Consider the following 14,483-nt stretch of genomic DNA (forward strand, 5'->3'; position numbering starts at 1 on the left):
TGCTTGGGATGGGGGAGATAAATATTATCCTCACTTCAGAAAACACTTTTCAGGCTTCAGTTCTGGCAGAATTTTTAGTTCATGTCATGGCAGAAGAAAATGGGGGAGGAGAGAGGCAAAAGCCCTTGTGGCAAAGTTAGCATGTTTGCTAAATTATCCTTCCAAGTTCCTTCTCTGGTGAATTGCTTCATGGAAGCTGTGGCTTGGAGGGTTTGTTGCCCCATTTTTTTCTTTAGGTAAACTGCCCTCCTGTGATCCTGGGCAGTTTCTCCTCTGAGAAGCCTCCGTTTTCTGGCGTTTCTGTGCAATTAGTTATGGCTGTGGTACACTGTAGCCTTAAATTACAAGATGCAGAAATAGGCAGTGACTTCTTCAGAGAGATGGTGTTGTTTTGGTGGAAGGAGGAGACAGCGTGCTGTTAGGAGTTAGAGCTCAGGGCACTGGTGCCTTACTCTGTTTTTTCCTTAGATCATGATGCCCGAGTTGGCGTCTCTCAAGATCGTGGCGTGGGAGGAAGGAGGGAAGTTCATTGGTCACCGTGTCATTCCCGTTATTGCAGTGCACTCAGGTAAATTTTGTGGAAATTCCTTCAGCTTTTGTGCCCTTGAGACCTATCCATGGGAAGCTGTAAAGAAGATACAAACACGTGCATGTTTTGCTACTTAATCTCCATTCCTGTAGGCAGCGGAGCCTTCAAATTCATCCTGTTGTAGCCTTGGCTTAATTCCATGATACGTTCACCATTCCTGTCTGTGAGGAGAGGCTTTGTTCTGCTGGTGGAGCACACAGACAAGAAGGGACAGAGATCCTGTTCTCTTACCTCTTCTGCTCTCTGTTTTCAGGCTACCACCACGTTTGTCTCCGCAGTGAAAGCAACATGCCTCTCACCATGCCGTCTCTCTTTGTGTACCTGGAGGTCAAGGACTACGTTCCTGATGCGTGGGCAGGTACTAGGTGGTGGAATGTGCAGGGTGGGGCCCTCTGGTTTGTCCAAACTGTGACCCAGAAGTGTTTTTCCAGCCCAGGGGTGCTTTCCTGCTGCACCCTTAATTCCTTGTCACGGTGGGACTTGAGTACATGCCAGCATCCCGTCACACCCTCGCGTTTGTGAGGAGAGAGCAGATGCTTGTACTGGGACTGTGACTGGTTCCCAGTACGGACCGAGGCGCACTCACCTGACGTGCAGTGCAGATGTAACAGAGGTTCTTAGGAGAATACTGAGATACAGGGATCTTCCTTTAGAAAGGGGATGGTCAAACAGTGGGAGATGAATCAGGAAAGAAGCCCCACTGGAGGCATTAACAGCAAAACTTACAGCAATCATGCCCAAAGCCATGCAGAATGTAACAGCGTCAGCCACAGAAGTTCTTGTGATACTTCTCATGTTTACTCTCTCTTCCCCTGCGTTCATACAAATGAGCCTTGTTCATGGGGGAAATCCTGTGAAATGGATGGGTTTAACACATACTTGTAAAAAAGCCCAGGTTTATACAGCATTGGTCTGGAGTGGGAGCAGGGAGCTGTCAGGTTAGGAAGGTCTTAGCCTGGCTCTGGGTTTTGGGAGCAGTGTGCTCTTTATAGCTTCACAGAGCTGCCCTAAGCACTGGTTGTGAGCCATCACCCCGGAATGGGGCTGAGGTGAAGCCAGTCCCCTCCCTTTGTGCTGCCAGGGAGAAGCTTGTTACAAGTAGAGAGTACAAAATACCCCTTCTCCATAATTTCCTGTCCTAGGCCAGAAAGGAAACAAAAAGGCAAGGAAAATCAGAGTAGGGTGAGTTAATAATCCAAGCCAAGACCTCCTCTTTGTTTCTAGATCTGACTATTGCTCTCTCCAACCCCATTAAGTTCTTCAGTCTGCAAGACAAGAGATCAGTTAAGCAGAAAGATGGCTCGGTGGAGGTAAGTTTTTCTAAGTTCTGTCATTGTCTCTAAAACACGTTGCATGGAATTTAGAGCTTTGGTTTACCTCTGCTCTTTGTTTTAGAGGCTTGGCACACAGAGGAACTTCCCACCTGCTGAAAGTAACGGGATACCAGACTGCACTGGGAAATTCAGCACTCCCCTCGCAAACGGGCCTGCAGGTAAAGCTGGGCTGTGGGCTGAGCTGAAAGTAGGAGGGAAAGGAAAGAGACAGTGCTGGAGGGTGAAGATCCTTGCTAACGGGGTCAGAACCTCTCAGGCCAAGTCACCAACTTAAATTCTGGTGCTTGTCATTAATGGCAAAAGTTGTGGGTGTCCCCTGGCTCGGGCTGCAGTGTGACGTGCTTGGTGCTTTTGCTCCACAACAGAAAAGTAATCTCAGGTATCTGCTGAGAACACCAGGAAACAAGCTGCAGGCCCAACTGGCCTTTCTCCTCCAAGGCAAGGCTGACATTCTGGGGTAGCACTGCTGTTCCCTGGGCTGAGGACTCTGACAGAGGACCTGGGTTTCCCAGGTTGAGCACAGCGTTCCCTGGGAGGTAACTACATGAAGAGGGAACAGACGTGGCCTGTGGCAGAGATGTAGCCTTTCATCTTAAGTGTGAAATTGGAGGTTGGACATTGATTTTAGCAAAGGTGTGATAATTGTGGATATTTGTGAGACAAAGGTTTTAAGATCTGGCTTGGTTTTATCCCATAATACCTCATTGCTTGTCACCTCTCTGTTTTCTTTTCAAGGGTCTCTTTCTGTAGATTACTGTTGATTTCTGACACTTTAAGTACGTTTAGATCCCTCTGAAAACTCTTACCTTGTGAAACAGGACTTGCACCAGAGTCCAGCTGTATAATACTTGGGAACTTTAAAGATTAGTGACTTTATACATCAGCTCAGCTGAACACCAAACTCTCTATAGGATCCATTACAAGTTCAGAGCAAACAGATCCCCTGTCTGGCATTTTGCAAGACTGGGAATGGTGCACAGGCCTATGTTCGACTGCTACATTAAATGGGCACCCGTTAACGTAACAAGGGCAAAAACTACTTAACTCTGACCTCAGATGAGCTGGAAAAAAAGCTGTGGATTTGCTTTAATAGAAATCAAAAGACAAAGTCAGCATTTATTGCTAGGTTTAAAGAAGCTCTAGCAGAGAAAGGTCTTCTAACAGTATGTTTGTTCCTTTCATACTTTCCTTTCATATTTTCAAATATGTTGGTATCAAACCAATCAGTTTTCTCAATTTCAGACCAGAACATCCTTCTCACCTAATCAAAACAAGTTTACATGTCCCAAACTGTCACTAGCAATATTCAGCTAATACAAAGCAAATGCCCTTTTTCTGTGGCAAGGCAGAGAATCCTGTTCCCTTTCTGCTGGGCCTGTTAACAAAGTTCCCAAGCACTTAAGCATCTCGGCAGCTTAATTAATTCCTTTGTATTCACACCAACATCCTTCATGGGGCCTGTGTTCTTGATGAGCTCTCCACTGTCCATTTTCAACCCGAAGATCCAAGACAGAACATCAACAGGAACATCTTTTGTGATTTCAGGAGCAGCAGCTTTTGCCAAGGACGAAAACGTGATAGAAGTGGCACAGATGGCAGGTAACCCCTCTCGTGCTGTTAACGTGGGCCGAGGCCCTGTCAGTCACCTTACATCCCCCTCTGCCCAGTTTCTGGGGTAGAGATGAAGCCTGTTTTGCAAATTGAAAAAGACCTGACCCAACCCTGCCTGTTGTAGGAGCACTAAAGACAAACCACGTGAACCTTTGGGCTTGGGGACCGGATTTCCCTGCCTGTGGCACCATTTGTCTGTTTTGACAATGCCACAGTGTGTGCTGAGCTCTCAGGCTGGGCCTGAGCTCACAGCAGGGCTTAAGGAGAAAAGCAGCTTGAAGCTGCCATGGGCCATGCCTTGTGCCAGCTGGGCCACTGTCACCTGCACAGGTAGGTCAGGAGAGCTTTGGACTGCTCCAGCTTTAGCCCCCTGAGGGCACTGGCTGGGCTTACTTTAAACCTGTACTCTGGTAAAAGGCATCACGTGCTATGGAAGCACAGTGGGCTCTGGTTTGAGTCTGCACTTGACTGAGACACTTGCATTTAGCTGGACACTTCAGTTTCCTCAGTAGGAGCCTTTTAGAAAGAGCTGACCCCGCACAGCACAGCACCGTGTTGCAGACACACCCACAAGTTCTGTTAATTTTTACACATTCCAAGCCAAAAACAAAGTTACTTCCCCTGAGAAGATAACTCCCTGTGGCCTTTCTGCCACAGATAACCACATCTGACTGACTTGCTACTGCCAGATAACAAGTTCTCCAACAGCTCACAGGCATCCTTCCCCTCTCAGTTTCATCTGCCTCAAAAGCCCTTTCATTTATTCCTCACAACTGAAGAAATGCCAGGCATGGAAACTGGAAGGGGTGACAGCACCTGTGACTGTAACTCAGTTGTGCAAAAGATCAGTACTGAAATAACAAAGCTTTTCCCTTACAATTAGAGCTGCCAACTGGCTTAACGATGGTCTTTGGGATACTCAGAATTGTGGAAAAGGGTGTGAGGCACAAGGCAGACAGCCGGGCACAGCCCCACCGTGTGCTCCTCTGGCCAAAGTACCAACAGGCACCAGTTCCTCTGGCCGTCCCCGTGCCGGGCGTCCACTGGACGGTGGCCTGATCTGCCTGTAATGCTGAGAGGGAGGAAAAGCTGCATGAAGGCAGGGCTGAAGAGACCTGTCTGACCCCAAAAGGCAGCACAGCAGGTTGAGGAATGTTCCATGAGAGAAAATAGCTTCTTTGTTTTGTGTTTCAGAGCCTCAGACAGCCAGCCTGGCAGAACTGCAGCAGATGAAGCTCTTCCTGAAGCTGCTGAAGAAGCAGGAGAAGGAGCTGAGGGAGCTGGAGCGGAGAGGAAGTAAACGGAGGGAGGAGCTGCTGCAGAAATACTCCGCGCTCTTTTCGGAGCCTGTCTGCTATGGAAGCAAGAAAAGGATGATACACACTAGGAAAACCCAGAAGAAGAGGTAAGTACAGCACAGGGTCTGTGGGTCACCTCCCCAAACCAAGAGAACCACGGGCTCCCCTTCTCGGGAGGAAGCATGGAGTGGTGGGGGTGTCGTGTCTCCCTGGTTCGTGGTGTCGGGTGTTCCCGCTGCGGGGTGGGGTGGAAGGTGGGGATTGTATCGGCACGTCTAGGAGCAGCACAGCTGCTGTGTCTGTTGTGCAGGACTTCGCCAGCAGGTGATGGTGGCACGTGTGCAGATCCTGTAGAAGTGGCAGAAAGCATTGATGGCCGAGCTTTGGAGCTGAGAGAGAGGCTGGAGATGGACCTGATCCACCTCGGGGAGGAACACCATGAGGGGATTCGAAGAAAGAAAGAGCAGCACGCCACAGAGGTAAGGACTGAGAGGGTCAACAGAAAATGTAGCCTAGGAGAGCCCTTGCAAGGGCAGCCTGAAAAAGCAAAGTCTTCACTAACCTGTGAGCTTGGAAGTGTGACCACAGGGCAGAAAACACCCATGAGAGCCATTGTCAGGTCCGTGCAAGATAATTGAGAATGTAGACAGTGATGGTTATTTGTTAGAAGCTATAAAAATCCAGCAGAAACATTTTTATAGGTCTGTAATGTGAAAAAAATTGAGAAGCGCTGCCCTGGAGCCCATCAGGCTCCATCTACTTAAACTCTTCTGGGAGTTTAGCTTGGGGTTAACGTGGCATTTACTAGCTCCATCCCCTGCCAGGTGCCACCTCTCCAGGCGCGTGGGAACATGAGGCTGTCCCACGCTTCTCACGGCTCCCTGCTTGGTGCTGTCCCAGCAGAGCCGGGGTGGCACCCAGGGGTGTGGGAGCCCTGCAGGTTTACCAGTGGCAACCACCAGAGCATTACAGACGTGCCGTAGGGGCAACCACGCTCCCCGCTGTCATTCAGCCAGGAACAGAGCAGCCATTGCTGCACCCAGGCTAATGAAGTGGAAGCCTTGCAAGAGGCAGCACCCCTGGGAGCACCCTTAGCCCTGACAGCAGGGCTGGAGCTCATTCCTCTTGAAACCCAGAAAGCGTTTTGCTGTTTGACTTAATGACCACGTAGGGTGTCACCAGTCAGTCCTGCACGTGCATCAGTGTTTTCCACACCCTCAGACCCCCCCACCTTAAGCAAACCCCAGTGAGAGACATCCCTGGAGACAAAGTGCAGTCCACAAGCTGGTGATGATAAATGGGGATATGCCCTCTGTTCCCATGGAAGGGGATGATTCCAGGATTTGGAGGCCTCTTCCCAGCATTATTTTCCAAAGGAGTTTGCATCAATGTCTTAAATCTTAGGTTCCCTGGTGCACTTTGGCTTGACAAGCTCCTTGCAAGCTGTCTACAAGACTGGCTGGTCTAGCCTATACCAGCCCTGAGGGGAAAAAAAACCCCTGTCTCTTGAGAACCAGCTCACCTGGCAATCATGCTTATCACCAGAGGGAGAAGCCAAAGGAACAAAACATCCTTGTCTCACAACTCTGTCAAAGACTGTGAGATTCAGTGGGCAAGGCTACAAAAAAGGAATAAAACCCTTGAGTTCTCACTGCTCAGCACGTACCCAGCAGCCAGGGTTTGTCCTTGGAAGCTGTCTCTGCAGGCAGCAGTGCAGGCAGGTCTCGCTGCACTGGCACACACTCTGCCAGGGCTTTCCACAAGGCAGAAGGCCCATCCTCTTGCTCAGGCCTCTGTTGGTTAGAAGGTAAGCTCAACTGTTGTTTCCCATCTGCCCACAAGTACAGGGAATCTGGGGCTGCTCCCTGCACAGAGAGGTGGGAAGCTGTCCATAAAGCTGACCTAGAGGGGTGTGGTGGCTCACGGAGTAGCCTTTGGAGCCCTGGTGCAATCTGTGTGCACACCTGAACTCGCTGTTGCGGTGCACAGGTTTCCACAAAGCCTCGTGGACTAGCTGGCCCCTGGAATTCAGTGCAGGGAGGGATAAAGCTGAATGTGGTGGTGATTAGATACGGAGGGTGTGCTGTGTCTCATCTTGGTTTGGTTTTGATCTTGTTTTCATCCCTTGAACAGCAAGTTACCAAGCTAATAGAGCTAGCCAGGGAGAAGCAGACAGCTGAGCTGAAGGCACTGAAGGAGTCATCAGAAAGGTAAGTGGAGTATTTGACTAAGAGTAACAATGCACAGCTCTTACCTGGGGTAGCGTTTCTGCTAGATCTCAAAGCACTGTACTAGACAGGGAGGGAGTACAGGGGAAGAGCAGCATTTCTTTTCCTTTGGTGAGATGTGACACAGGGCCTCACACAGCGGCAGCGGTGGGCAGACAGCTCTTGGCTTGTGATCTCCAAAACAGGGTCCGTGCCACGAGGCACCAAGCAGGGCACTAGGTGCGAGCTGCAGTAAGTGGCCTTGACTCACTGGGAGTCATCTGTGTCTGCTGGAGTCAGTGCATCACGTAATCCCTTCCAGGCATGATCAGCTCAGTCTTCTTAGTGAATTGAGCCTCTTGGCTCCAGTACTTAAATAAACTGGCAGAATCAATTCACCAGTTTCTAGCCAGGCATTTATCCACTTGTTCGTGCAATAATATTGTCCTGAAGCTAAAATCCTCCCTCATTCCTCCTTCCCACTAAATCCTCTCTCAGCCCTTAGTTGCTAAGTCAGACAAAACTTCCTCTCTTCGTATCCCCCATCAAGACAGGTTCTCTGGTTCTCTCAGCTATTCAGCATATTCAGACAAGACTAAGAAAAACAGGTTGAGTACCTAGGTAAGGGTTTGCTAACAATATGATGTCATTTAGTACATCTACAGGAGAAAGATTTAAAGATCTTGAGCAACAAGCAATAAACTGGCAGGTAAATCTAGTATGAATAAATACAAAATAATGTGAATGGAAAAAAACTAACCGCAGCTCAGCTGTACCCAGGGGTGTCACTCAGGAAAGATCTTCAGCTGCTGTGGGTGCTTCTCAAACAGCTCATCACTCACAGCTCTGCAGGGGCCCAAGTGGCAAACAGAATCCTTGGAATTGTAGGGGAAAAAAAAAGATTGCAAATCTCCATGGTGTAGTCACCTTTTCAGTGTGCTGCCTTGAACAAAGAGCTTTGAAAGAGCAAGAAGGGGGTGGCAAGGACAGTCAGCAGTGAGGAGGAATTTCTGCACTAAAGGAAATTAAATAGGACTCAGCTTGGAGAACAGATGATGGAGGGGGATGTGACAGAAGGGTGTAACATCATGAATGGTAAGGGGGGAAGATAGGGAAGTGATTACGCAGTGTTTCTCATAAGAGATGTGGGGCACCCAGTGAAGTTCTCAGGGAGTTCACACGGCGTATAAATTAAGTCCTTTTCCTCTCAAGGCAAGGAGCTGTGAAGTCCAAAAGTAGAGCTAAACTCCAAGGTATGAGAGACGTTCATGGGAGATAAACACATAGAAGCTGGAGGATAGACTGGAAACTGGGAAGGTGACAGGGAAAAATTACCCTGCACTGGTTCTCCTTCTTACACTTCTCTTTAGCGTATGCTCTGCTGGAGGCAGGACACCAGCCCGATGGGCCACCATCCATGGCCCTTCTTACGCCCACCTTAGCAGCTGTCCTGGCGTAATCCTCTTGTACGTGGGGGGCCAGGATGAGGTAGTGGTGGGGCATCAGCAGCCTCTCATGCCCTGACACTAACACCTCCCTCCATCTGCCTTGTCAGTTCTCTGGCCTGCAGTTAGCCTTTCTGATGGCCACATACCCCTCAGTCAGGGGCACAGAGCAAAGGTTGTTCTGGGTTTTGTTCTTTCAATCTTTCCTACTGGTTGCTCAAATGCCTTTTAAGTTTATAGTTTCTACTTTGCAAGTCACATCCAATAGTTTATGGGCCTTTCTGCTTGCTTCAGGTCATCTTTTTAGCTCTGCTATACAAACATGTAGTGCTGCCCTTTTTTTCTTTTATTTTTTAATTTAGCAGTGTAAATACCTTCAGCAAGTCTCCTGCTGCTTGAGAGGAACCCAGTGTAGGTCTACAATACAACCTAATTATAACATGTGTTTTCTCCCATCCCTTTGTTATGACTCCCTCTAAAAAAAGAAAAAGTTACAGGACTTCTTAAAATATTGTTAAGACTTGGGGCTTTCTGCTGCACAATCACTTAAACTTTGCTTTTCTGAACAGCAGAGCACTCCAGAGAGCAGATGGGGAGGGCTGCTTCAGTCTCTGGGGTTTGCAGTCAGTCCTGTCTCACAGCACTCTCCTCTCTCCACAGCAACATTAAAGACATTAAGAAGAGGCTGGAGGCGAAGAGGGTGGACCGAATCCAAACCATGCTGAGGAATACGAGTGACAAGGCTGCTCAGGAGAGGTACAGGGGTAGATGGCCCTGGGCTTTGTCTGTGCAGAAGGCTACAGCAGAGGGTACCCGACCTCTTTTGCTTCCAGCTCAGAGCAAGGCCCTTTGGTGTCTGTTAAGCTGAAGACAAATAGAATTTTACATCCGAGTATGTGGCTTATATCTCAGTCAAATTTGAGTGGTGTTTTATTTGCCTTTCCTAAAATTACAGCAACCTCTTGCTGTGGGGGGACACTGAGAACACCACACATCCGTCTCTGTGTGGGCACCATCAGTCCTGTCTTCCTGTAGGGCACTTTATCAGTATTGATAAACAGGTTTTCTGTAGAGATAACAAATGGATTATAGGTTTTTATACATTTCCTTTCTTTAAAGGTTGAAGAAAGAAATTAATAACTCTCACATTCAGGAAGTGGTGCAAACAATCAAACTGGTAAGTTCTCCTGTGACACTCTGCCACAGCATCTCTGTTTTCTGACATGGGGGGGGTGTCTCACAGACAGAGTGTGAGTTCTGTGAGACAGCTCAATCCCAGTAAACTGCTGCTGCATCGAGGACTCTCCCTGTGTAATTCAGCCAGCCAAAGTGAGCTGAAGGCAGCTACGACCCTTACTGAAATACTGCAGGTCCCCAAGGGTCTAGTGAGCATAACTAATTAGCAGTAACCCCACATCTAGTTAATAGGGTGCAAAATTTTGCAGAAGGGGAGGAGGCCCTGAGGATCTCACCTTTGCCCTGCAGAGACCCATCCCCTTCTGGAGCAGCCTGGGTGCGTGCACACATGCTCACACGTGCACGCTGGTGTAGTGCTTCCCTGGCACTGGAGTTCAGGGCTTGGGTACTACACAAATAACTCAAAGCCAGCAGAAGTTGTGCAGAATTGGGGATGAGGGGATACTGTGGCATGTGCTCTATAGCCCTGTGTCTTGCTGTTAGAAGCTTGGGATGGCTAAAGCACTTATTTATAAAAAAACTTAAATTTGTGGGTTTTTTTTTTCTCTTGTTCTTTTTAAAGGTGACAGAAAAGACAGCCAGGTATCAGCAGAAACTGGAAGAGAAGCAGGCAGATAATCTGAGAACAATCAAGGAGAAAGAAAGCCAGGTAAAGGCAAAGATGAAGCTCAGGGTCAGTGCTGTTAGTACAGCAATTCCAAAATGCTAGAGGGGATCAGTCGTCTTTGCACATTCTTTAATTAATGCTGCACTCATCTCCCACACTCGCACTTCAGACACCCACTGCTCAGTACTCTGGGAAAATGAATGACTTAGAGGGTGGTTCTGCAGGAGCCTACACAGATCTGTCAGAGGTGCTGCACTCCTCCACTCCCTGTGCCAGCACTGGCCTTCAGCTGATCATACAAAACCCTACATGTAAAGGGTGATGGAAGTGCACCTTTGGGGGGATGAGGCTCATCCCTGAGCTCCTCAGGCTCTCAAAACACATTCATGTTCTCTCAGGGTTGATGTGCAGTGAACGTGCAGCCTCAATTCATCAGACTGTGCTGCAAATCAGAACGATGTCACTCAGCAATCCTCCCCCTTTCAGCCCCAGGGAGGCCAGGGAGTGCCTGGGGGATGGAGACAAGTCATTCAATGTGGGGTTGAGACCAAAATTGTGAGGTGCTAACACCACATACTGCTGTCTCGGAGCAGGTTTTTATACCACCTGCTTAGCTTCAGTGGTGGGAGAGTGATGTGAGGTCTCTCTTTGCAGCTCCAGCGGGAGGCAGTGGCAGAGTATGAGGAGAAACTGAAAAGTCTGGCTCTGGAGGTGCAGGAGATGGTGAAGAACTATGCCAAAGCAGGCTGTCCTGGAGAGCCAGAGCCTCCAAAGGAAGCAGGTCAGAGCATTCCTGAGGGACAACAAGGCTCTATGGGACAACTGGGAGAAAAGATGCCAGTGGCAGCGGTGTCCAGGCTTACAAGAGCCAGGCCTGAGCCCCCTGGAGCTGAAACAGATGTCGAGATTGAAGAAAGCAGATTTTGAGATGCTTCCCTTACTGTTCCACTTCAAGAAGGCTGGTGGAGGTATATATTGAAGTTAAAGACAAGCTTGACAAACTACTACTGTCCCTTTCCACTCTGGGGAACTCCTGAAATCCTTCAGGAATTTACTACTTTATTATCCTAGATAGTGGAAGTACTCTGAAGAGGTGACCCTTCAGTGTGCTTCACCCTTTGTCTTCCACAGCCTTGGCACTGAGGTATTTAAGCAGCCTGGAAGGGCCCGGGGCTGAAGACAGGCTCGTTGTTGGCATTCACAGCAGCATCTGCGTTAACATTTTAGTCTGGATTCAGACTTGTTTTTAGAGTAAGTTCCCTCATCGTTCGTCACACACATCTCCACATCAGGGTGGTCTCAGAGCTGGATCCCTTTGTATGAAATTTCACTGAGACACGCTCTGCAGCAGCCCACCTAACACACTGCTACAGAACAACGCCTGAAATACCTGTACGGGTGGGGGTGGGTGCTCAGCCCAGTGTCCTCTGAAGCACCGTTCCTTCTGGCACCACTGCCTGCTCGTGCAGACACAGCCACGCTTTAGGGGAGGGTCAGTTTGGTAGAACCTCACACCATTTTTGTCAGCATAACACTTCCTTACACAACCAGTGTTGGCTTTTTAATGGGTGTCCCCCCCTCCAGTCAGCTGAGGACACTTCTCAGCACACTGGTATCCACACAGCATAAACCAGCATTTCCTTCTGGGGAAATGTGCGTTACCAGCCTTGGAGCTGGTTCCCAGGGGCTGACTCCCACTCCTAATTCTAACTTTGGCTCTCACAGGCCTTCAGGCAAGCTCTCAGATCTGGAGCCTTATCTCCTGCAGACCCTGCCAGTCTTGAGCAGGCTCCTTGGGCAATTATAGGGCATACGAGGAGGAGCCTGAGAGCCTCAGCTACCACACAAACACTTGCCCAGTGCTCATCTACAGCAATTTGACATTTTTAGAGCTTCACAGAAACTTTATCTCATGAAGCCAAATTAGTTCCATAGTTTGGGCTCAGGATAACAACAGTTAACAGAATTGCTAAACTGTTTGAAAATAATTTTGTTGCTCAGATAAAGAGCCAGCCAGTTCTATTGCCAAAAGATTCCCTGACACAGCTGAGTGTGGCTCATAAGAAACCACACTGGACTAGCCATTCCAGTAGCAGAAAGCAGTTCTCTGGGGTGTCTTTTACACGCTGCCATCCTCATTAATGACAACAGAGGGCTCAGCAGTGAGCTGTAGAGTCTGTTCCTTGCTGCTGGGAAAACCAAAATCCTCAACTATCCATGTTCTTTAGGACCCTGGGGGGGGGCCTACACGCTACTCCTGCTGTTTGCTCTCCCTTGGCAGGAGTAGGGCACACATCTGCCCTCAAAGCTTTGGTCACTTCCCATTTCTTCATGAAGCATGTGCACCTATAACAGCTCTACTAACAGATCAGCCTCATTCCATGGTCTAACGCTAATGAAACTTGCCCACCCCTATGACTTCCAAGGGCAAATGGTCCTCAGCCTCTTCTAGCCCCAGCACACTCTTCCTGCTGTCTGTCTTCACCAACACAAACCCTTCCAGCAGAGCACGTGGAGGCCCAGGTTCCCCACATCTTGGTCTCACCTGGCAACAGGAGAAGGGCAGGTTCCTCTTGGCCATCTTTACACTTCCACCTTCTAGGACAGCAAAGCCTTACTTTGTGCCTGCAGAACTTGCAGCCATGCCCCCTACTCCACACACACTTTCTCTCACCTGAACAGCTTTGACACCACAAGTTCTCACTCATCCAGCAGGAAGGAACTGGAAACACATGGTCCAACTCTTTTCCTAGCACCATTTAAGACAGACTTTGCTTATGGATCCTAAAAAAGGCAGGAAATAACAATAACTGAGTACAGCTCAGCCATACCCCACCCTTCCCCTGTCACAGCCTGAAATAACATTAGCCCAAGAACTGGCGTTTGGCCTGCCAGAGTCAACTGTCCCAGGGAGCCTGTGAAGTTTGGCACCTGTGGGTACCAGATGTCACAAGTGGTGGGGTGGAGGGGACACATGAGTGACCTGACATGCCCCCACAGCCCCCCCCCCAAAAAAATCAGCCCTCTCCAGTGGTACATCTGCAACTAGCAAGACTTAACTGAAAGAGCTGGAAGAAGATACTCTGACAGGTACAAAAGGAAATGGGAACTGCAACTATGACATTACACATGCTTGTCCTAGGGATAAGGTAGTGTAGGTTAATAAAGCTTCCAAGTTGTTCAAGGAAACAACAAAACAACAAAACCACCCCTAAACACTTTAAACCCAGCTGTAGAAGAGAAATGGGTGAGACCACAGGCTAAAAGAGCTTCTTCCAGCCTCATTATTCAAATCTTTGCCTGAGGATTTGAGACAATACTAGACGAGATGTGTTCCTGACTGGAGCAAGTCTCTCTCCCTAAAACGTTAAGTAAGTGCCACACTGCAGTGGCATCTAATAAACCCCCCGCTCACCCCTTGACTTGTTCTTGAGGTTTGTGGCCTTTCTGGAAAGGTGAGCTCAGTCACAGCAAACCTACAGCACGCAGTGGGTGTTACTGAGACCCCTTACACCCAGGAACGGCACTGAGAAACACATTACAAACTGCTGCTGCTAAAAGAACCCACCCACAAACAATAAAACAACAACAAACAGCTCAAGTAGGTGTGAGAGCCAAGATGTTCCAAGCCTGGTCTGCCAGCCAAGAGGAGACCGTACCTCCCCTAGGGTGTTAACACAGTACTGGAATTATGTATTGTAAATTTCTTATTTATTTTCTAAAAAATAAAACATTGCATTTCTTACAAAACTGGAGCACCTGGTTTTTTAATTGGGGTTAGTGGATATGGGAGCAAGTCCCCAAAGTTGCCCCACGTATGCACAGAGCCATCAGGTGCCCACTGTCTTCTGCCATTTGTGCTCATGGGTCTCAAATTCAACTTTTTCAGTTATTAAATACACAGCGAGGTGGTTTGTTTTTTAAACCATACTGTCCTTCCCCCACACAGGTCATTCCAGTCCTTACTGTACTTAATAACCAAACACAGCAAAGCAAATTACTCACAGTCCAAGCACCACTCCTGCTCCCCTACCGTTACAGGCCACCTTGCCTCACGCTGCTCCTCCTCCTCCTCCCAAGCCCAGGAGAGCAGAGCTCTGCCACAGGAGCCAGAACTGTCCTGGTGAGCTCACACTCCTCGTGTTGGCTCAGTCCTAGTGCAGACCAGCCCAGGGACTCCCTAGAGACACAGAGG

The 14,483-nt window shown here is 48.7% G+C and overlaps 1 protein-coding gene across 4 annotated transcripts in view; it reads left to right on the forward strand.

Annotated features, from left to right (window-relative positions):
- PLCB2 (phospholipase C beta 2) overlaps positions 1 to 14,038 on the forward strand; it is a 54,020-nt gene extending 39,982 nt beyond the window's left edge. For 2 of the 4 annotated variants that reach the window (XM_068397691.1, XM_068397689.1), the window contains 12 exons: positions 469 to 568; positions 843 to 947; positions 1,814 to 1,899; positions 1,985 to 2,081; positions 3,469 to 3,522; positions 4,729 to 4,939; positions 5,143 to 5,311; positions 6,966 to 7,042; positions 9,145 to 9,240; positions 9,604 to 9,661; positions 10,244 to 10,330; positions 10,943 to 14,038. In XM_068397691.1, the coding sequence (XP_068253792.1) occupies positions 469 to 568; positions 843 to 947; positions 1,814 to 1,899; positions 1,985 to 2,081; positions 3,469 to 3,522; positions 4,729 to 4,939; positions 5,143 to 5,311; positions 6,966 to 7,042; positions 9,145 to 9,240; positions 9,604 to 9,661; positions 10,244 to 10,330; positions 10,943 to 11,215 (1,413 nt within the window). In that variant the 3' untranslated portion in view covers positions 11,216 to 14,038. Of the gene's footprint in view, positions 1 to 468; positions 569 to 842; positions 948 to 1,813; positions 1,900 to 1,984; positions 2,082 to 3,468; positions 3,523 to 4,728; positions 4,940 to 5,142; positions 5,312 to 6,965; positions 7,043 to 9,144; positions 9,241 to 9,603; positions 9,662 to 10,243; positions 10,331 to 10,942 lie in introns of those variants that run through there. The other 2 variants (XM_068397690.1, XR_011047922.1) reach the window with 2 other exon arrangements.
- Positions 14,039 to 14,483: the final 445 nt, after the last annotated feature.

Source organism: Nyctibius grandis, chromosome 4 (assembly GCF_013368605.1).
Source record: "Nyctibius grandis isolate bNycGra1 chromosome 4, bNycGra1.pri, whole genome shotgun sequence".
In the NCBI taxonomy this organism is placed as follows: Eukaryota; Metazoa; Chordata; class Aves; order Nyctibiiformes; family Nyctibiidae; genus Nyctibius; species Nyctibius grandis.